The sequence below is a fragment of the Macaca thibetana genome, chromosome 1, assembly GCF_024542745.1.
Source record: "Macaca thibetana thibetana isolate TM-01 chromosome 1, ASM2454274v1, whole genome shotgun sequence".
Taxonomy (NCBI): Eukaryota; Metazoa; Chordata; class Mammalia; order Primates; family Cercopithecidae; genus Macaca; species Macaca thibetana.
Window position 1 is genome coordinate 170,222,524 of NC_065578.1, and position 23,779 is coordinate 170,246,302.

General features: G+C 36.2%; 1 protein-coding gene across 15 annotated transcripts in view; it reads left to right on the forward strand.

Moving 5' to 3' along the window:
• Positions 1 to 19,494, forward strand: part of UCHL5 (ubiquitin C-terminal hydrolase L5) — a 53,678-nt gene extending 34,184 nt beyond the window's left edge. For 5 of the 15 annotated variants that reach the window (XM_050782853.1, XM_050782897.1, XM_050782966.1 and 2 more), the window contains 4 exons: positions 7,337 to 7,439; positions 8,251 to 8,364; positions 12,292 to 12,390; positions 17,317 to 19,494. In XM_050782853.1, coding sequence (XP_050638810.1) covers positions 7,337 to 7,439; positions 8,251 to 8,364; positions 12,292 to 12,390; positions 17,317 to 17,361 — 361 coding nt within the window. In that variant the 3' untranslated portion in view covers positions 17,362 to 19,494. Of the gene's footprint in view, positions 1 to 7,336; positions 7,440 to 8,250; positions 8,365 to 12,291; positions 12,391 to 13,117; positions 15,047 to 17,316 lie in introns of those variants that run through there. The other 10 variants (XM_050782864.1, XM_050782907.1, XM_050782977.1 and 7 more) reach the window with 6 other exon arrangements.
• Positions 19,495 to 23,779: the final 4,285 nt, after the last annotated feature.

Consider the following 23,779-nt stretch of genomic DNA (forward strand, 5'->3'; position numbering starts at 1 on the left):
CTGTTGTTTCCTGACATTTTAATGATTCCCATTCTAACTGGTGTGAGATGGTATCTCATTGTGGTTTTGATTTGCATTTCTCTGATGGCCAGTGATGATGAGCATTTTTTCATGTGTCTGTTGGCTGTATGAATGTCTTTTGAGAAGTGTCTGTTCATATCCTTTGCCCACTTTTTGATGGGGTTGTTTGTTTTTTTCTTGTAAATTTGTTAGAGTTCTTTGTAGGTTCTGGATATTAGCCCTTTGTCAGATGAGTAGATTGCAAAAATTTTCTCCCATTCTGTAGGTTGCCTGTTCACTCTGATAATAGTTTCTTTTGCTGTGCAGAAGCCCTTTAGTTTAATTAGATCCCATTTGTCAATTTTGGCTTTTGTTGCCATTGCTTTTGGTGTTTTAGACATGAAGTCCTTGTCCAGGCCTATGTGCTGAATGGTATTACCTAGGTTTTCTTCTAGGGTTTTTATGGTTTTAGGTCTAACATTTAAGTGTCTGATCCATCGTGAATTAATTTTCGTATAAGGAGTAAGAAAAGGATCCAGTTTCAGCTTTCTACTTATGGCTAGCCAGTTTTCCCAGCACCGTTTATTAAATGGGGAATCCTTTCCCCATTTCTTGTTTTTGTCAGGTCTGTCAAAGATCAGATGGCTGTAGATGTGTGGTATTATGTCTGAGGGCTCTGTTCTGTTCCATTCGTCTATATCTCTGTTTTGGTAGCACTACCATGCTGTTTTGGTTACAATAGCCTTGTAGTATAGTTTGAAGTCAGGTAGCGTGATGCCTCCAGCTTTGTTCTTTTGGCTTAGGATTGTCTTGGCAATGCGGGCTCTTTTTTGGTTCCATATGAACTTTAAAGCAGTTTTTTCCAATTCTGTGAAGAAAGTCGTTGGTAGCTTAATGGGGATGGCATTGAATCTATAAATTACCTTGGGCAGCATGGCCATTTTCACAATATTGATTCTTCCTATCCATGAGCATGGTATGTTCTGCCATTTGTTTGTGTCGTCTCTGATTTCACTGAGCAGTGGTTTGTAGTTCTCCTTGAAGAGGTCCTTTACATCCCTTGTAAGTTGGATTCCTAGGTATTTTATTCTCTTTGAAGCTATTGTGAATGGGAGTTCATTCACGATTTGGCTCTCTGTTTGTCTGTTACTGGTGTATAAGAAGGCTTGTGATTTTTGCACATTGATTTTGTATCCTGAGACTTTGCTGAAGTTGCTTATCAGCTTAAGGAGATTTTGGGCTGAGACTATGGGGTTTGCTAAATATACAATCATGTCATCTGCAAACAGGGACAATTTGACTTCTTCTTTTCCTAACTGAATACCCTTTATTTCTTTCTCTTGCCTGGTTGCCCTAGCCAGAACTTCCAACACTATATTGAGTAAGAGTGGTGAGAGAGGGCATCCCTGTCTTGTGCCAGTTTTCAAAGGGAATTTGTCCAGTTTTTGCCCATTCAGTATGATATTGGCTGTGTGTTTGTCATAAATAGCTCTTATTATTTTGAGATACATTCCATCAATACCGAATTTGTTGAGAATTTTTAGCATGAAGGGCTGTTGAATTTTGTCAGAGGCCTTTTCTGCATCTATTGAGATAATCATGTGGTTTTTTGTCTTTGGTTCTGTTTATGTGCTGGATTACGTTTATTGATTTGCGTATGTTGAACCAGCCTTGCATCCCAGGGATGAAGCCCACTGGATCATGGTGGATAAGCTTTTTGATGTGCTGCTAGATTCGGTTTGCCAGTATTTTATTGAGTATTTTTGTGTCGCTGTTCATCAGGGATATTGGTCTAAAATTCTTTTTTTTTATTGTGTCTCTGCCAGGCTTTGGTATCAGGATGATGTTGGCCTCATAAAATGAGTTAGGGAGGATTCCCTCTTTTTCTATTGATTGGAATAGTTTCAGAAGGAATGGTACCAGCTCTTCCTTGTACCTCGGTAGAATTTGGCTGTGAATCCATCTGGTCCTGGACTTTTTTTGGTTGGTAGGCTATTGATTATTGCCTCAATTTCAGAGCCTGCTATTGGTCTATTCAGGGATTCAACTTCTTCCTGGTTTAGTCTTGGGAGAGTGTAGGTGTCCCGGAAATTATCCATTTCTTCTAGGTTTTCTAGTTTATTTGCGTAGAGGTGTTTATAGTATTCTCTGATGGTAGTTTGTATTTCTGTGGGGTTGGTGGTGATATCCCCTTATCATTTTTTATTGTGTCTATTTGATTCTTCTCTCTTTTCTTCTTCATTAGTCTTGCTAGGGGTCTATCAATTTTGTTGCTCTTTTCAGAAAACCAGCTCCTGGATTCATTGATTTTTTTGGAGGGTTTTTTGTGTCTCTATCTCCTTCAGTTCTGCTCTGATCTTAGTTACTTCTTGCCTTTTGCTAGCTTTTGAATGTGTTTGCTCTTGCTTCTCTAGTTCTTTTAATTGTGATGTTAGGGTGTCAATTTTAGATCTTTCCTGCTTTCTCCTGTGGGCATTTAGTGCTATAAATTTCCCTCTACACACTGCTTTAAAAGTGTCCCAGAGATTCTGGTATGTTGTGTCTTTGTTCTCATTGGTTTCAAATAACATCTTTATTTCTGCCTTCATTTCATTATGTACCCAGTAGTCATTCAGGAGCAGGTTGTTCAGTTTCCATGTAGTTGAGCGGTTTTGATTGAGTTTCTTAGTCCTGAGTTCTAGTTTGATTGCACTGTGGTCTGAGAGACAGTTTGTTATAATTTCTGTTCTTTTACATTTGCTGAGGAGTGCTTTACTTCCAACTATGTGGTCAATTTTGGAATAAGTGTGATGTGGTGCTGAGAAGAATGTATATTCTGTTGATTTGGGGCGGAGAGTTGTGTAGTTGTCTAATAGGTACGCTTGGTGCAGAGTTGAGTTCAATTCTTGGATATCCTTGTTAACTTTCTGTCTTGTTGATCTGTCTAATGTTGACAGTGAGGTGTTAAAGTCTCCCATTATTATTGTATGGGAGTCTAAGTCTCTTTGTAAGTCTCTAAGGACTTGCTTTATGAATCTGGGTGCTCCTGTATTGGGTGCATATATATTTAGGATAGTTAGCTCTTCCTGATGAATTGATCCCTTTACCATTATGTCATGGCCTTCTTTGTCTCTTTTGATCTTTGATGGTTTAAAAGTCTGTTTTATCAGAGACTAGGATTGCAACCCCTGCTTTTTTTTTGTTTTCCATTTTCTTGGTAGATCTTCCTTCATCCCTTTGTTTTGAGCCTATGTGTGTCTCTGCATGTGAGATGGGTCTCCTGAATACAGCACACTGATGTGTCTTGACTCTTTTCCCAATTTACCAGTCTGTGTCTTTTAATTGGACCATTTAGTCCATTTACACTTAAGGTTAATATTGTTATGTGTGAACTTGATCCTGTCATTATGATATTAGCTGGTTATTTTGCTCTCTAGTTGATGCAATTTCTTCCTAGCATCGATGGACTTTACATTTTGACATGTTTTTGCAATGGCTGGGACCTGTTTTTCCTTTCCATGTTTAGTACTTCCTTCAGGATCTCTTGTAGGGCAGGCCTGGTGGTGACAAAATCTCTAAGCATTTGCTTGTCTGTAAAGGATTTTATTTCTCCTTCACTTATGAAACTTAGTTTGGCTGGATATGAATTTCTGAATGAAAATTCTTTTCTTTAAGAATGTTGAATATTGGCCCCCACTCTCTTCTGGCTTGGAGAGTTTCTGCCGAGAGATCTGCTGTTAGTATTATAGGCTTCCCTTTGTGTGTAACCCAACCTTTCTCTCTGGCTGCCCTAACATTTTTTTCCTTCATTTCAACTTTGGTGAATCTGATAATTATGTGTCTTGGAGTTGCTCTTCTTGAGGAGTATCTTTGTGGCGTTCTCTGTATTTCCTGAATTTGAATGTTGGCCTGCCTTACTAGGTTGGGGAAGTTCTCCTGGATGGTATCCTGCAGAGTGTTTTCCAACTTGGTTCCATTGTCCCCGTCACTTTCAGGCATACCAGTCAGATGTAGATTTGGTCTTTTCACATAATCCCATATTACTTGGAGGCTTTCTCTTTTTTCTCTACACTTCTCTTCTCGCTTCTTTTCATTCATTTGATCTTCAATCACTGATACTCTTTCTTCCAGTTGATCGAGTCGGTTACTGAAGCTTGTGCATTTGTCACGTAGTTCTTGTGTCATGGCTTTCATCTCTATCAGTTCTTTTATGGTCTTCTCTGCATTGATTAGTTATCCATTCATCCATTCTTTTTTCAAGGTTTTTAGTTTCTTTGCACTGGTTACATAGTTCCTCCTTTAGCTCTGAGAAGTTTGGCGTGAAGCCTTCTCTCAACTCCTCAAAGTCATTCTCCCTCCAGCTTTGTTCCGTTGCTGGCGATGAGCTGCGTTCCTTTGGAGGGGGAGATGTGCTCTGATTTTTTGAATTCCCATCTTTTCTGCCCTGCTTTTTCCCCATCTTTGTGGTTTTATGTGCCTTTGGTCTTTGATGATGGTGATGTACTGATGGGGTTTTGGTGTGGGTGTCCTTTCTGTTTGTTAGTTTTCCTTGTAACAGTCAGGACCCTCAGCTGCAGGTCTGTTGGAGTTTGCTTGAGGTCCACTCCAGACCCTGTTTGCCTGGGTGTCAGCAGTGGAGGCTGCAGAAGATAGAATATTGCTGAACTGCGAGTGTTGCTGTCTGATTCTTGCTCTGGAAGCTTCGTCTCAGAGGTGTACCTAGCTGTGTGAGGTGTGATGTGTCGGTCTGCACCTACTGGGGGATGTCTCCCAGTTAGGCTACTCAGGGGTCAGGGACCCACTTGAGCAGGCAGTCTGTCCGTTCTCAGATCTCAGCCTCCGTGCTGGGAGAACCACTGCTCTCTTCAAAGCTGTCAGACAGGGACATTTACATCTGCAGAGGTTTCTGCTGCTTTTTGTTTAGCTATGTCCTGTCCCCAGAGGTGGAGTCTACAGAGGCAGGCAGGCCTCCTTGTGCTGTGGTGGGCACCCAATTTGAGCTTCCGAGAGGCTTTGTTTATCTACTTAAGCCTCCGAAATGGTGGGCGCCCCTCCCCCAGCCTCACTGCCGCCTTGCAGTTAGATCTCAGACTGCTGTGCTAGCTATGAGGAAGGCTCTGTGGGCATGGGACCCTCTGGGCCAGGTGTGGGATGTAATCTCCTGGTGTGCCATTTGCTAAGACCCTTGGTAAAGCACAGTATTAGGGTGGGAGTTACCTGATTTTCCAGGTGTTGTGTGTCTCAGTTTCCCTTGGCTAGGAAAAGGAATTCCCTTCCCCCTTGCGCTTCCCAGGTGAGGCGATGCCTGGCCCTGCTTCAGCTCTTGCTGGTCAGGCTGCATCTGCTGACCAGCACCTACTGTCTGACATGCCCCAGTGAGATGAACCCGGTACCTCACTTGAAAATACAGAAATCACCCGTCTTCTGTGTCGCTCACGCTGGGAGCTGGAGGCTGGAGGTGTTCTATTCGTCCATCTTGGGTGCCCCCCTCAACTTTGGATCTTATTTAAAATTTCTGTGTGAGCTGGTTTTTATGGACATGGCTCTGACAGGGTAAATTGTGGGTGCCACCTCATTACTGCTAGATGGGAGTAGAAGTCCAACTTCCCTATTAGGCCTTCAGTGACAGCTGAAATGGAATAAGGCTTCTCGTTATTGCTGGGCAGAGATAGGAGTTCTAGCCCCCAGCAGGGTTTCTATTGATACCACTCTGGCTGAGAGGGGTAGAAGTGCCTTGCTATTGCTTTCCACTCATACTGAAGTGGGAGAGGCTGCTTTGCCACTGGATGGTAGTGGCAATTTTAGCTTCCCATTCTGTGTCCTCTGATACCACAAATGGGTGTTGTCATTACCACATGGCGGGGATGAAAGTCCCCATTCCCTACCCAGCCTTTTTTAATACCAACCTAGGAGTCTTGTTATAGGTTGGAAACAAGGTTGGAAGTCCAGGCTCACTATTCTACTTTTACTGGTTTTGAGTAGGGGTGAGGTCACAGATTTTTCAGTCATGTTTGGCTATAGTAGAATGATTATTGTCTAAAAGTTTTCTGTCTTCTGAGGCTGCACCTTTTCTATTTGGCTAGAGAGAGCAGACTTTTGTTGGGGCTTTTTTGTCTGTATCTGTTGGTATTTCTGGGTTGCTGGTTTCTTCAGCTCCAAGTCTGGGATATATGAGGCAGAAAAAAACCTCAGGGAATTCACTATTGTATCATTCTTGGTTCCTGAGTTCCCCACCTTGTCTGCCTTTTTCTATCTTTCAGAATGTTCTTGGTTGCTCTTTTTAAAAAACATATTATGTCCAGGGTTTTTAGTTGTACTTAATGGCAGGAATAGGGACATGAAGTCCCACAATCAGTGTTTTAAAAACATTTTTACATAGTTCAAAGCACTATAGTTATATTGGGCCATGTTCTTTTCAGTGAATAGAGCTGTGTATGAGAAACTCTTAGAGATAAACTAATGCAAAATGGGCTTACATTTTCTACATTTTCTATATATTTTCATCTCAGTGCCATTTACATAGTGTTACAAATAATGCTTTTAATGTCAGTTGCTACCATGAACAAGCTTATGTTATGAAATGCTTCATTGACACCAGAGTAGTGAAAATCAAACATTTGGAAGTTTTACTATATGATATAATTATACATTATATTAATAAAATATGTTATATTTATTTACATATGATAAGATAAAATTTAAAATATGTAAATTAAAAATAGAAAGTTCATCATGACTTGGGAAAAATTATATAAAGGAGCATAGTTAATTCCAATCAAGATGCCAGTCTAATTAATTTAACAAATGTGGAGTATTCATTTGTGTTTTTCTGAGCTCTTAGGTTAATGAGTTGCCATATTTCTTATAAAGGTAGGGAAACTGATTAAAGTATTTTTTATTTCACATGTTTTAAGTGATACTAACATTATTTTAGAACATTTGAAAAACATTTGTGATTGATGAAATTTAACTAATTTTTTTTTTTTTTTTTTTTGCTATAGTTGTCTTTCCTATATGAAAGCTTTTTTTTTGTTTGTTTGTTTGTTTTTTGTTTTTTAAGAGACAGGGTATTGTTCTGTTACCCAGGCTGGAGTATAGTGCTCTATCATAGCTCACTGCAGCCTCCAACTTCTAAACTCAAAGGATCCTCCCCGTTTCTGAGCCTCCCAAGTAGCTGGGACCACAGATGCACACCTATGTGCCTGACACTTTTTAAAAGTGTCCATTTTTATTGTTAGCCAATTGATATACTTTTGTTTATACTAGAAAATCAAGAGAGGAATCACAATGGATTATCTTAATGGTAATAATTGTACAATTCTTTATTGCATTATAAACTTAAATAATTTTCTTTTAGGTACAGTGAAGGTGAAATTCGATTTAATTTAATGGCCATTGTGTCTGACAGAAAAATGATATATGAACAGAAGATAGCAGAGTTACAACGACAACTTGCAGAGGTTCGTGGCCATGTTTCTAAGTACAAAGTTCTAGCTTGGTTATTCTCTCAGGAATAGTATTTACTTTAAATATATATATATAATCAAGTGGTCTGAATGGTGATTAAGCGAATACACACTCTGAAATCAGGCTGCCTAGATTCATTTGGTTCCTCACTTTGCACTTAGTGGATATAGGAATTTGAGTATATTTCCTTGTGCCTCAGTTTCTTCATATAGCATAAAGGTAATAAGTAGTATTTACCTCATAAGACTGTCATGAGGAGTAAATGAGGTATTATATGTAAATCACTTAATGACTAACAAATGGTAAATGCTAAATAAGTGTTAGGAATGAACTATTTTAACTATTTTCTGTGATTTTATTATATAATTAAGCAAGTTAATACTCAAAGAGTTAACTGAGTACATTTAGAGTCACATGTAGTCTTTACTAGTCTATGGTTATCTTTCCGTAGTAAATGTCATTGGAGAAGAGATTTAGTAGACAAAAGTTTATTTACCATCCTTTGATCACATTTTCTTAAGAATATATTTAAGAAAATTTATTTTATAGTGTATTAGGAGAATATGGCAATATAGTATATTACAATGTAGGTTGTTTTTAGATGAAATTTCATATTATTAAAACAGAAATATGGAAGGTACAATTTTGGAGCTTTTATCCTTTAATGCTGCTGTTAGGCTGGCATGCTGCTATCAATATGAAGAGTAGAAATTCAAAAATAGTCATACCGTGTTTATTATTTTAAAATATTCTGAATGTAAGCCTCAATTATTAGGGTGTGCTATTTCTTTTCCTTCCCCCAAGGAGGAACCCATGGATACAGATCAAGGTAATAGTATGTTAAGTGCTATTCAGTCAGAAGTTGCCAAAAATCAGATGCTTATTGAAGAAGAAGTACAAAAATTAAAAAGATACAAGGTATGTTTTTAAAAATGTGTTCCTTTAATGTTTTAATGTAGAGCAGTATATTTCAAGATGAAGGTACATTGAATATCTGATGGCTTTCCCTCCTATCATTTACCAAATTTCAAATAATATGTTGATTCTCTGATACCCTACAAAGATAAGTAGTGAGATGTCTTTCATTTTTATTTTTGTAAAATATTACTAGGAACAGAATTTTAACCTATTTGATGTTTCAGTTCACTGTAGTTATTATTCTTTTTTTTTTTTTTTTGGACGGAGTCTCGCTCTGTCGCCGGGGCTGCAATGCAGTGGTGCAATCTTGGCTCACTGCAACCTCCACCTCCCAGGTTCAAGCAATTCTCCTGCCTCAGCCTCCCAAGTAGCTGGGATTACAGGTGTGCGCCACCATGCCTGGCTATGCTAATTTTTGTATTTTTAGTAGAGGCAGGGTTTTGCCGTGTTGGCCAGGCTGATCTTGAACTCCTGACCTCAAGTGATCTGCCCGCCTCAGCCTCCCAAAGTGCTTGGATTACAGGCGTGAGCCACTGCACCCGGCCTGTTATTATTCTTATTGATTAGTTTCTGGATAGCTTCTTTACTTTTTTTTTTTTTTTTTGAGATGAAGTCTCACTTTGTCGCCCAAGCTGGAGTGCAGTGAGGCAATCTTGGCTCACTGCAACCTCTGCCTCCCAGTTCAAGCAATTCTCCTGCCTCAGCCTCCTGAGTAGCTAGGATTATGGTCCCACACCAGCACACTCAGCTAATTTTTGTAATTTTAGTAGAGACAGAGTTTCACCATGTTGTCCAGGCTGGTCTCGATCTCCTGGCCTCAAATGAATCTCCCGCCTTGGCTTCCCAAAGTGCTGGGATTACAGGTGTGAGCCACTACGCCCAGCCAGCTTCTTTGCTTTGTAGTATAAGATATTTCAGACTTTTTTTTTCTGGAGACAGAGCCTTGCTGTGTTGCCCAGGCTGGAGTGCAGGGCATGATGTGGGCTTAGTGCAGCCTCCTCCTCCTGGGTTCAAGCAATTCCCCTCTCAGCCTCCCAAGAAGCTGGGATTATAGGCACCTGCCTGCATGCCTGGCTAATTTTTGTATTTTTAGTAGAGACGGGTTTCATCATGTTGTCCAGGCTGATCTCGAACTCCTGACCTCAAGTGATCCACCTGCCTTGGCCTCCCAAAGTGCTGGGATTATAGGCATGAGCCGCTGCACTCGGCCCGTTATCATTCTTATTGATGCTCAAATTATCCTATTTTTGGCCAATAGGAGCCACTTCAGGCTGTCTCGTGAGTCCTTTTGACATAACCCCCTTAGTTTCTGATGGCTTCCTTGCTTTTTTTTTTTTTTTTTTTTTTTTTTTTGAGTTGGAGTCTCACTTTGTTGCCCAAGCTGGAGTGTAGTAAGGCGAATTTGGCTGACTGCAACCTCTGCCTCCAGGGTTAGCTGTTCTGCTGCCTCAACCTCCTGAGTTGCTGGGGTTACAGGCCTGTGCTACCACGCCTGGCTAATTTTTGTATTTTTAGTAGAGACAGGATTTCACTATGTCAGCCAGGCTGGTCTCAAACTCCTGGCCTCAAATGATCCTCCTGCCTTGGCTTCCCAAAGTGGTGGAATTACAGGTGTGAGCCACTATGCCCAGCCAGCTTCCTTGCTTTCTGATATAAAATGTTTCAGACCCTTTTTTTTTTTTTTCTTTTTTGAGACACAGTCTTGCTCTGTTGCTCAGGCTGTAGTGCAGGGCACTATCTTGGCTCACTGCAACCTCTGCCTCCTGGGTTAAAGCAGTTCTCCTGCCTCAGCCTCCCGAGTAGCTGGGATTACAGGTGCCTGCCTCTATGCCCAGCTAATTTTTGTATTTTTAGTAGAGACAGGGTTTCACCATGTTGTCCAGGCTGGTTTCGAACTCCTGACCTCAAGCGATCTGCCTACCATGGCCTCCCAGAGTGTTCGGATTACAGGTGTGAGCTACCATGCCTGCCTTAGACTTTTCTTGTACATTTCTTGCTTAAGCTTAGAATCAGCCGTTTCATAAATAAGCCCTTTGTTCCCTTGGTGCAAAATGGTGTTTAGAAACCACTATCTGGGCACTCGGGCTCAGTGCTGCTGATTGATCATTGTTTCTAGGCCTTTTTAGCACTGCAAGTACACTTTTGTTTGTTTCATATTTTATTTTTGAAGAGGAAGTACATCATGTATTCATATTAATACTCAAATTTAGGATTAAAGGGCTTTGTGCATAAGGAAGTTAATAATTTGCATTTCTTCTATTAAGTTGAAAATCTTGGGTTCCTAACAAAATTAATGTAATTACTTATTTGTTTTATGCCATATACATGTAGTATGTATATAACGTATTTGTGTATATATGTGTATGCATCTATATAAAAAGGTTCAGAATAATAGCCAATAGTATAATAACAAGTGAATAGTTTTTTTCTTGTTTTTCTTGTTCCTTAGGGTATATCCTATTTTGAATATATAATCAAATCACTGTATTTTAAATTCACTTAAAACTTTTTCCTGTTGATTTTGCTTTCAGATTTTTTAGAGTTAAAAATTCTGATTTAATTTTATTTAATCATGACAAGCATTTATATAATTCAGAATCAAATATAAAGGCAAAGTTATTTTTAATAATGTATTGTCTTTCACTTGCAATCCGTCTGGTAACCTTTTTTCAGAAAAGCGGAAAGAGTGGAGGAAAGTGAATTTTGTGTTAACTTTGGATGTGGAATGTATATGTCATTTGTCGTGTGTTATGGTAGTAAAAGGATTGTTTTTCATTTGAACCTCAGTGTAAGGCAAGAACTATCCTTTTTGTTGCTCCCCACAGTGTCAGTAAAGTGTTTTGCATCATACTTAACAGACAACAGATACTTTGCCTCATACTTATCAGACAGCAGATGATTGCTAAATGAAATGAATGGGCCTTAAACTAGTAGAATTTCTTCAGGTGAAAGTGGTAAGGGCAGGCAGGCAGGCTCTAGGGTATTCCAGGCAGGAAAGAGGGAGGGCCAAGTTTGTGGAGATAGGAAAGGAAGAAATAATAGCTTTACCAATTATTTTCCATTTCACATGATATTAAAAAAGTAAATTACCCATCTTTATATATACTTATGTAGTTATTATGTAATTAACTTTTAATATCCGCCCAAAATACAACACAGAGTTTCCATAACTTCCATAAAGTTTCCTGTTTTATTATTTGGGAATGCTTTGTTTAAAAAAAGATCAAATGATTCTCATACTGCTATAAAACAAACGTGTTAAGCTTTAATTTAATTAATTAACTGAAGGAACTCTAGTTAAAGAAGTAGTCAGAGAAGCTCAAATTTATATGAAGTTGAAATAAATTTATAAGAGATGGAAACTTTCTATGGAAGAAGGGCAATCAATTATACTTCTACCAGGCAGAATATATAACAGCTCAGTGGCAGTGAGAGCCTAGAATCACATAACTTGAGAGGATGTTATCTAGACAGTCCATAGTTTTCCACTGAAGTATAAATTTTTTCCTGCAATGTACCTCCTTTCGATAAAAAATAATCTGAAGGAAAGATTGTGCTTGATCACAAAATAAAGCTGGTCTCATTAGACTTTGCCTGATTAGGTGAAGTAGCAAATGTTAATTTAGCATGTAGACCTTTAGTTGTTTTTATAAATGACATTTTCATAAGTAATCTTAGATTGGACTTTTAAAGGCGTCTATTATTTGCTAAGTCAGGGGCAGGAAGCCCCGCCCAAGAAACTCCCTCCACGTGTTGTATTGTGTTAATCTTTATTCTCAGTGGGAGTGGAGTCTCATTATTTCTAAAATTATTTTCTTATGAGAGTGGATATTTTATACCATTTCTATTTTGAGTTGGATGCAAAGAGTAAAATACCAAAATTAGCAGAAATGTAGTTAGTGTGGATTGATGTTGTTTTATTTTCAGATTGAGAATATCAGAAGGAAGCATAATTATCTGCCTTTCATTATGGAATTGTTAAAGACTTTAGCAGAACACCAGCAGTTAATACCACTAGTAGAAAAGGTAAGTATTTTATCCGTAGATACTTAAATTAGGTTTAGATTCTCCAAAAACGTAAAATGTATTTTTTTTTTTTTTTTTGCATGACTAGAGGTAAAATTTTTGGAAGCTTGTACATTTTTATTCTTTTGCTTTTGATTCTTGTTTTATATTCTATAAGAATTAGTTCAACTGAGACTGTAAAACAAAAATAAAGAATTACCCCACTGCTTTAGCCTTCCAGATTCTTAGTGTCAAGACCTCAGGTTGTACTATATTAAAATAAAATTTAAAACACTATTCTTTCTTTAGGCAAAAATAGATTTTTAATGCTAATACTTGAAATAATAGATATTTTCCTATTTAGCAAAAATTTGAGTTGATATAACAGACTTTAAAAGTAGAATGGACATTGTTGGATTAAAAAAAAAATAGCCGGTACTACAAAACAGGCTTTCTTATTTCTAATCTAGCATCCGTTCCACTGAGGGAAAACTAGCATAAGTTAGTGAAAAAATCTGATTATTATTATTTTTTTCATAAGTAACAATAAAATATTTGTTGAGTAAGTAAAATGCAGTTAAATTGTTTTTAAGTTCATACTGTCAATCAGTGTTTCTGAAAGTGAACATCAGTGGATATTCTTTAAAATACGTGTTACCTGGCCCCTCCCCAGATATTCTGATATAGGGGAAGGATTCTTTAATAAGTTCCCCAAGTGATTCTAATGCAACTGGTCTGTGTACCACAGTTTGAGAAACACTTTGAGAAGACACTACTAGGCAAATAAAATTTTGGACCATTAACTTAAAGACGAGAATACATGGTAGGTATATTTTCCTTATTAATTTTTAAGTTTACAAAGCAAAGATACATTTCAACCAAGCTGTTTTGTGTTATACATTCTAAATAATATGAGATGTGAGCTAATAAGTTTTTTGTGTATATACCTTATTGATTGAAACATGTGACCCAAATTTTAGCATTACATGTAAAAATTATTGTAGAAGACTGCTAAATCTCTTTTCCACTATAGGTTTTTTTCTGTTCGTGCATCTCAGGTTGTATTCCAAGTTTTAGATTAATACAGGGTCCTGTGGTTCTCAAAATTGCTTGATTAACAAGAATACCTAGATATGTTATTAACCCTATCAAATATTTTTCTGTTAAAAATATTAAAATAACTATACAATGTGCTAAATATGTGATGCATCATATTTTAAGTTAGATAAATGTTACTAGGGACCAGGACCCTTAGACAAATTTTAAATGTATAAATTTTGCATTAAAATTGATCTGTGAACGGAATTTTTTGTGTGTGCAAATTAGTAAGTAAAAGGACCACTGTTGTTTGATTTTTAATTACACTATATCCCCAGATTTTTTTTGAGAGCATAGTTAGAGAACAACAGCTTGTCAGCTTAACATTAGAATCTTTATTCCTTAGTTCACATTTTTTGGACACAAGGTGGCAGCATATGAATACCTGATGTTAGTGGAACACCAACTCTGTTGTGTTTGCCTTCATTTTCTTAGGGAAAGTAGTTATTGACTTTCTAGTGGCTTATTTCTCTAAGTTGTTCTTTTATTAATATTCCAGAAACAATATTGAGATAGATTTGTTTCTTGTATGCATGCAATAACTATTATTCTCCTAGGTTCTGAAGGAGCTTAGACTCATTTAATTGGAATTGTTGAAATGTTTTAAATTGTTCATCAAACATTTATCTAGCTGCAAGGATATTCCAGGCACTCTGTTAAGGTCTAGGGATGTATGTATAACTGAGATGTGTTATTTTCTCTTAAGCAACTCATGATACGATTTAGGAAAGAAATAAATGAACAATTATGTTACTGTGCTAAATAGTATTATTTTGATGAATGCCAGGATAAAGTCAGGCTGAAGATCCCCAGCAAGCACAAGGTAGCTGCTAAATAACTTTATAGCCACTTAAAATTTCACTTCCATAAAGTTCTAAATACGTGGTTGGAATGGAATACTTAATCTGTAGCAATATATCAGTTTCCTTTGCAAGAATATATTTTTGTTCATCTTATTTTGTCATATTAAAATATCATTTTCTGCAGATAAATGCAAATTTAAAAATAAAATATGTTAAAATACTGCTAAATATTAGCTTTTATAATTATATAAAATCTTGACCAGTGATGGTTACTTAATAGTAATACTTCTAAGAAAAATTACCTATAGAATTCAGAAATAGATAAATTGGAATAGTGGATCTTATTATGTTTTGTTTTCAGGGAAAATAGGATAAAAGAACAAGGTGTGAGAAGGAATAGAAGGAAACAAACAGGAAAGATGTGGCTACCCCATGCAGTGCTACTATATGCCGAGATTCTACAGGATCAGATTTTTGAATAGCTGAGGCAGTTGCCTATAGTCTATGATGACATAAAAGTATTTGAGCTAAAATCTTTTTATTTGCAACATAATAAATAAAAAGTGATTCTCCCTTGGCATGGCTGTAATGAACTTGGACCTATAAGTGTTTTTGTTATATGAGACTTTTTAACTAATGAATTCATTGAATATATACCACATTAAAAAACTGCATAGGAGGTAATCCAAAAATATATAGTTGTAAAACTTCTTGTATTGTGTTTTAACCAAATCTCTTTCTTAAAATATAAAATAAAATTATGTAATTTAAGATTATATTTGTGAGACTTCCATTTATTCGAGTATATTTATGATTAAAAAATTTTTGTCTACACATTATGTAATTATGAATGATTATCTTAAGTTTTTGACTATCAATAACTTAACATAATATAAAATCATAAATTCCATTGCTATGGGGGAATCCACAGAAACTTCACAATATTGAATTTTGTCCACATTTTACTATGACTTTATGATTCGATTGCTAATAAGTAAGCTTCAGATCTTTTTCTATTTCTTAATAGAAATAAGGTAGAAGAATAGTTAAGGCTAATCACAACAGTATCTACATTAATATCTATTAATGCAGAATTATCTGATTTAAGTCAGTACTTTTTAATATCATTGGTACACTGTATAGAAGGAAAGTATTTTTAACAGTATATATTTTTCCATGCTATTTGTAAATATGTTTTTTTTTAACAAAAGCAGACCAAAATACAGGCTTTGAATTTAAATCTTATGTATGTTACTTACTAGCTAGTGCTTTTAGGCCCGTACTTTCTTATAACCTCTTTCTCATCTGTAAACTGGGAATCATACCTACTTCACATTCTTGATGATTAAATGAGATCATATCTGTAAAGTATATAAATTAGTGCTCACCATAATGCTCAATTAATGGTGATAACTTTTTAATAAATGTATGAACACTCTGCCTTATATGTTTACTCATTTAATTACATTGTAAAGTTTATATCGTTTATATCAGAAACCAGTAAATGTATTTCTTGTTAATCCTTCTCAGTATTCTACTAAGTATGCTCCGAGATCAATAAGGAAAGAAGCACATACTTTTATTTTAAATTATGCCTAAAACCAAATTATGTTTATTATTTGAGGAAAGAAAACTTTGAGATGCGATACACATACCAAATTACAAATTATGTTTGTTAACTAAAAACATTGATGTTGGCAATTAATTTTATAATGTTTAATATGGCATGCAGACTATTTGCTCTTATTCTAAGGCACAACACTCAAGTTTTATCTTACTGTTAAGTAATAATTATAGTACCTAATACATCACAAAAAGATTGTAATTGTTTTAATTGCTCTATTTTTTATTTAAGGAAGTTTTAAAAAGTTGTATAATGTAGAAATTTATTGACTCTTCTGTAGTGCACAGTGGAAAATATTGTGTTGTAGTACTCTAAAATCTTGCTTTAGAAATGTCTTCTGAATACCAGCAGAACTGGCATCATCTGAGAGTTTGTTAGAAATACAGAACCTCAGGCATTTTACTAAATCAGTCTGTATTTTAACAGGATCTCTAAGTCTTTGGTATATACATTGAGAAGCAATGCTATAAAGCATATGTCTTTGATCTGTGTTGAGGACTTACTGTATACTAGCTGTGGGACTTTGGTCAAGCTTGATAACATCTTTTTTTTTTTTTTTTTTGAGACGGAGTCTCGCTCTGTCACCCAGGCTGGAGTGCAGTGGCCGGATCTCAGCTCACTGCAAGCTCCGCCTCCCGGGTTTACGCCATTCTCCTGCCTCAGCCTCCCGAGTAGCTGGGACTACAGGCGCCTGCCACCTCGCCCGGCTAAGTTTTTGTATTTTTAGTAGAGACGGGGTTTCACCGTGTTAGCCAGGATGGTCTCGATCTCCTGACCTCGTGATCCGCCCGTCTCGGCCTCCCAAAGTGCTGGGATTACAGGCTTGAGCCACCGCGCCCGGCCGATAACATCTATAAGCTCTGGCTTCATTTGCTAAAGAATAAGACAGAAGTACTGTGTTCAAGCTATATAATTGTCATGAAGAACATGGTTTTAAGTCATATAAATAAAGTTTGGTTGACACCAGGGATACATAATCCTTTAGTGACATTCTGTTAAACTCACTTAAACTGTTAGGTTAAACTCATTTATTCACATTTGCAGAAACTAATGTAAGATTTTTCTTATATTCATTTGAATCGGAAATAGGCAAATATGTGTACATATATTGTTTTGGAATACTCATGAATGAGTTTGACTTTATGGAATTTTTAAATTATTATAATTATAATAATTCATTTTACCTTCAGATAGGAAAGAACTGCAAACCAAACAAGATCCTTTCTTAGAGCAAATAACTATGTAATTGTCCAGGAAAAGTTTGTTATAAGTCTCAAGTTATAAAACATAATGCTTTAGAAATCTTAGAAACAATGTATTTCAAACCTTTCATCTTGAGAATACCCTCTTAGGCACATTTTATTTTAATATAGTCTAAAACTGACTTTTAAAATTTTGTAACATACTATTTTTAATTTTTAGGCAAAAGAAAAACAGAACGCAAAGAAAGCTCAGGAAACCAAATGAAGAGGATGTTTTGGGATGTGTACACATTTCTGCTTCTGCACATATTTTCATGGAAATCATTATGTATAAAGAACCTTGAGCAACATCCTAATTGGCTCAGTGCACGTTTGGCGGTAGTGCCAGCCTGTCTTGTCTTTAATGCATGGATTCATAAACTTCTTCCCTACCTGCATCATGTGCATGTAGTGCATATTAAATGAAAGTGATATTAAGAGTGCTTGCCCAAATTCCATTATTTGACATTGAGTCTGAGAACTGTTAGTTTTCTGGATGTGTAACTACCATATGAACCTAGAAAATGCACAAATGATACTCCTTATCTGTAATTTAAATACTTAAAATTTGCAATTGTCAGATCTTAATGAAACTGGATGTCTTATTTCTTATCATCATTAATGGGAAAAAAATCAGTATTTCTATCTTTGATATCTGAGTGTTTTGAGGATTTTAAAACTGAATTTTATCTGCTATACCAGTTATTTGAAAAAGTATGATTTAAATGTAAATCATTTAAAAAGGACAAAAGTATAATTTCCAGTGATTTTCACTGCTGTCAGTAGAAAAGTAATAAACATCTCAATTTTATTTTAGTAATTTTTCTTCAAGTGTTTGGGGTTATTTGTTTATGTAGTAGAGAACTGTTTCAGGAAGGTCTTGAGTATTACGCTTCAAAGCAAAATTTCAGGTTAAGAAGAAATTGTAAATCTTAAAGAATGTTGGTGTTACTCTCAATGGAATACTTTTTCAAGCTCATAAGCTGTATATTAAAAAATTGGAGGTTTGACAGTTCATGCTATCTGCTTTTTTAAAAAGATAGTAGTGGTGATGGGGGATCTTTCTATGCTAATTTGAATAAATTTCATACAGCCTGCAGTTTCCAAGAGCCATATACAATTTGCTCACAATTGATTTTTAAAAATTGATTTTGGGAGTTGCTTTGTAATAATTTTCTTACTTTTAATCTTCCTTTGCAAGTCAGACTTTAAAGAAGACTTTATAAAACTTTCTTTTTAAAAGGAAGTAATCTACTTTTTTCTTTATCAAGAATATTTCTGAGGTTGATACATGACTTTTTAGCATTATTTATTGTAAAATAAATTTAGCATAATATATTTTATTAGGGAGAACGTGTACCCATCTTCCAGTTTCAGCACATGAATTTTTAAGGATTGTTTTTAAGCTTAGTGATTGTGGTATTAAAGGACTTAGAACTAATGGAGAAAAACCTGATGGGAAATTGATAGAAAAACTAATGAAATATTTTTCATACATAATTTCAGTTGGAGGTAATGAAAAATGTAGTTTCTCAGTTATTTGTGGGTAAATATGTTTTGCTCTTGATACAGTAATAATTATGGAGTGTTTTCAAAGCCATGATACAATTTTTAAAAATGGATTTTTAAGGAAGGCTCATCTTGATCCCATTCATTTATTTCAGCTTAATTTGTATATCCTTTCCTATTGAGGCTTAAATTTTGTTAAGCAATGTGAGGATTATTGTGGTAAGTTGTATTTAGTAATCAATACAGTGTGATACTAGCACTAGGATTGCCAAATAAATCAATGGAATAGAAGAGAGAGCCTGAAAACAGATCAACATTTATATGATCACTTGATTTCGACAAAGGTGGCAAAACAATTCAACAGAGAAGGAAAGTCTTTTCAACAAATGGAGCCAGAATAGCTTAATATCCATATAGAAAAAAATGAACATGACCCCCTACCTCACAAAAATGACTTGGAGATGAATCATAGACCTAAATGTAATATTTTAAGAATATGGAGCTTTTTAACTGAAAACATGGATGATTATTTTTGTGACTTGGGGGTTAGTCAAAGGTTTCTTAAGTCACAGAAAGCAGTAGCCATAAAAGATCCAAAATTAGAGCTCATCAAAATTGTCACTGAAAATGTTAACAAAAGTAATATCAAATGACATTTGAAAAATATCTTTGTAAAACGACCATGTTAATAGATATAAGGATTTTTTCATATTAATCTAACAAAATTCCTTAATAGGAATTTCCATAGCTTAAGAATGGTTTATTTTATCTGCATCTTCTTGGATGATTGCAAATCCCTTGTGATACTTCATGATTACTTCTGTCTGTGAATAAAGAAGTATGACTTGTCTTTGTCTGGGTGCCATATATTGCTGGTTTGAAACTAAGTCATGAAGCTAGTGGGTACAGAAAATGGAAGAATAAAGAGCAACCCATAAATAGATAAATGCTATGTGGAAAGTTTTTTTAATGATATTTTATAGAAAGTCTTGCTCGTTTCATATTTAGTCTTTTCTAAAATTTTATTTAATTATTGGGTAGGTGAAGGCACTTCCATTCTATTTTATGCCTTTCAAAATAGGTGAAGGCACTTCCATTCTATTTTATGCCTTTCAAAATGACCAGTTCTAAGGGATGTACTTCTGGTATTATCAACAAAAAGCTTGCCAACAGCTGCAGCACTAGCTACTCTCACCTTATATGTTTAGTTCCCAAGATAGCTGCCCTTTTTCTAACAGCAGTCATCTGTGCCACTAGAATAGACAAATATTTGCTCGGGAGTCACAACCACGGGGACTTGCTTCCCTAGTTAGGACCATGATACGTATTTGTGTGTATATTATGGTGTTATATGCAGATTAATACTTTAATTAATCCTTCTGGTTGCCTCTAACATTAACATTTCAAGATACATTTAGATATTTTTATCCTGTAGGATTTTGTTTATTTGAAATAATTTTTAAAAAGGCTTTTAATGTATTCTCAAAAAACGTTTAGAGAAAACAGATAAGTAAAAATAAATTACCGTATTTCTATTAACAGGGATGAGCACATTAACATTTTGGTGTATTTAGTGATCTTTTTCCTCATGTGTACACATATGTTTTTGTGTGTTAGTCTTGCTTGCCCTCCCCATAGTCTGAAATAGTTCTGTGTAGTTTATATTATTTTTAAACTTGATCATATACAAATTTTCAGGAAACAAACCACTCTAGCTATTTGAAGAGGAATGCAGATTTATATTGGCAGTTTTGAAATTACATAGTTTCTTACAAAATCATTGGAAGGTTTGGAGGAGTGATTTCAAGCTTGAGTCTCCAGAAATTACTCCCATCTAAACATACAGTATTGGGGTACCTAGGGAACTGCTCACCTTTGCAGCAGTCAGGGAGTCCACTTTTGGAACTATGATGTTAGAACATGTTGCAGTAGTTCAAGGAATGAGGAAACTGCTGTAACACCCAATGACTGCACACTGGAATGCAGAAAAGTGAAACCTTCTATGCCTAAATGCCTAAAATAGACAAACTGGATAGTTATCTTTTTAGAGCAATACTTCATTTTTTTAGAGTAGTATGAATTCCTAGATCAGTCAGACACACGTTATTTAGTTTGTTCCTTAGTACATTGTTAACTGGCCTAACTCCAATGGCTGACGTGGTAAAGATTCACCACTTCTAGCATACTGGGCACTTTTTGGTTTTGACTTGATTACATTAACTTTTTGAAACTATTCAGTGATTTATTCAGCCAATCTTATGAGGTACATCTGAGTTGTTCTAGATGCTAGAGGGTAGTATAACAGGAAAAAGCCCCAGCTCTCATGGTGAGACATACAGTAAGTATACAATACCACTTTGCAAATAGTAGTGTGAATGGTAAAAGATAAAGTAGGGAAAAGGGTGGGAGGACCTGAGGTTTGATAGAATGCCCACGGTGGTATATGCAGATTAATACTTTCAATTAATCCTCCTAGTTGCCTATAACATTAACATTTCAAGATAAATTCTTGAATGTATCTTGATTATTAATGAGATGTGCTTTAAGTAGAGACCTAAATGAAGATAATTTTTTCTCTAGTACTCAACTAGCACTATACAAGTGGATTGCATATGGGCAGAACCAATGTGCAATAATTAAGAATATTAATTTGCAATTATGTTTGATAGTTAAATGGTTTATGAATGTTGATCTGGAGTGTCAATATGAAAATAGGTTGAATAAAAGATATATGGAAAAGGCTAGGACTACTGTTCTATGTACATTTTAGCTTATCCATATATTTTATGTAATATGTTTCTTTGATTCTTGTAGCAATGATAATAGAATATTGAATAAACCATAAAACCAGTGGAGAAAGTCTCATGTAGGTGTATTTTTAAAAACATTTTGAACTCTCCCCCGCCTTCCCATCATAACCATTAAGACTAAAACAGGCTGGGTGTGGTTGCTTATGCCTGTAATCCTAGTACTTTGGGAGGCTAAGGCAGGAGGATCGATCGGTTAAGCTCAGAAGTTCAAGCCTAGTGTGCACAAGATGGCAAGACCCTGTCTCTTAAAAAATAAATAAAAAATAAAATAACTAGCTGGGTATGGAGGTGGTACATGCCAATAGTCCCAGTTACCCAAAAGACTGAGGCTGGAAGGTCCCTTGAGCCAGGAGTTTGAGAATGCAGTGAGTTGTGATCAGCCACTGTACTCCATCCTGGATGAGAGAGTGAGACCCTATCTCAGAACAAAACAAAAACAATGAAATTATTTGAAAAAATTTGGGAGAATATTTTATTATTTAGGGACAGGGAAAAGCTTCCTAAGCTCCAAAGAAAACAAAAGAACCCAGAAGAGAAATACTTGACTGTATAAAAATTAAAAATTTCTGTAAGGCAACAGACACCATAAAAGAGATAGCAAGCCAACAAATAAAATTTTGTCATACATAATATGCAACATGCATATTACAATCATTAGACAAATTAATGTCTAATACACAGCTCCTCTGTATATTACATATTATACTCATATATGAGTAATATATTTATTGTGCAATCCTGCAATAAAGCAATAAAATATGATTGTAGGGTGTTCCCCATTGATGGCTATTCTAACGTTTTAGATATATTTCACTTTATCTTCACACCAATCTTATGAGGTAAGTATTAACTTCATTTTACAGATAATATCTACTTTTTTCCTTTATGTATTTTTTCCCTTTGAATCAAACCATCTGTATCCTGAGTACTCAATGGGTGATGTGCAGACAAGCAGCAATGAGCATAACCTGAGAACTTGTTAGAAATGCAGAGTCTGAAGTCCCACCCCAGACCATTGGAATCAGAATCTGCGTTTTAGCAAGATGCCCAGTTGATTAAATTACATTTATGCACATTAAAATTTGACAAACATAATCTCATTAGTTATGTTTATGGAAATAAGTATCTCCATAATCAATAGGCATTGTGCTTTATTTTCTGACTTTAAAAAATTGGTTTTAGGACTTCTACAATTTCAGTAGCAAGATGCGAAAACAATCAATTAGAAAAAGTTATTAGAAATAAAATAGAAAACTATTCGCAATGTGCCAAACATTGCCCTAAGTACTTTTTTTTCTTTTGAGATGGAGTTTTGCTATTGTTGCCCGGGCAGGAGTGCAAGGGTGCCATCTCGGCTCACCGCAGCCTCCGCCTCCAGGTTCAAGCAATTCTCCTGCCTCAGCCTCCCTAGTAGCTGGGATTACAGGCATGTGCCGCTACGCCTGGCTAATTTTGCATTTTTAGTAGAGACGGGGTTTCTCCATGTTGGTCAGGGTGGTCTCGAACTCCCAACTTCAGATGATCCTCCCACCTTGGCCTTCCAAAGTCCTGGGATTATAGGCATGAGCCACCATGCCCGGCGTCCTAAGTACTTTTGCACATTAACTCCAACCTTCACAGATATGAAATAAGTTACATTATCCCCATTTCTTCAGATGAGGGACACTAAAGCACAGCAAAAGACAATGGGTACATTAGTTACGTTGTACTGGAATACTAGGCAGTCATTGAAAAGAATATGAATGACTATTAACGTGGAAGGATGTCTGTGACTTATTTTTAAGGAAAATGAAAGTATAAGTGACTTGCCCAAGTTCATACAGCTAGTAAGTAGTAGATCTAGAATTCAAACTTGAACTACTACTTGTACTTCTCTCTTTCACTTCTTCCCTCCCTCCATTCCTTCATTCCTTCCTCCCCCCATCCCATTTCCATTCTTCATCCTTCCCTTCTTTCTTCTTTTTTTTGAGATAGAATCTCACTCTGTCACCCAGGCTGGAGTGCAGTGGCATGATCTCGGCTCACTGCAACCTCTGCCTCCGAGGTTCAAGTGATTCTCCTGCCTCAGCCTCCCGAGTAGGTGGGATTACAGGTGCACACCACCGTGGCCGATTTTTGTATTTTTAGTAGAGACAGGGTTTCACCATGTTTGCTGGGCTGGTCTCAAACTCCTGGCCTCAAGTGATCCGCCTGCCTTAGCATCCCAAAGTGTTGCGGTTACAGGTGTCAGCCACAGCACCCTGCCCTCCTTTCTTCTTTATAGTAATTTCTTGTGATGCTCACCTGCACACCTCCTTTATATACTTCCACCATTCTTCTCATAAA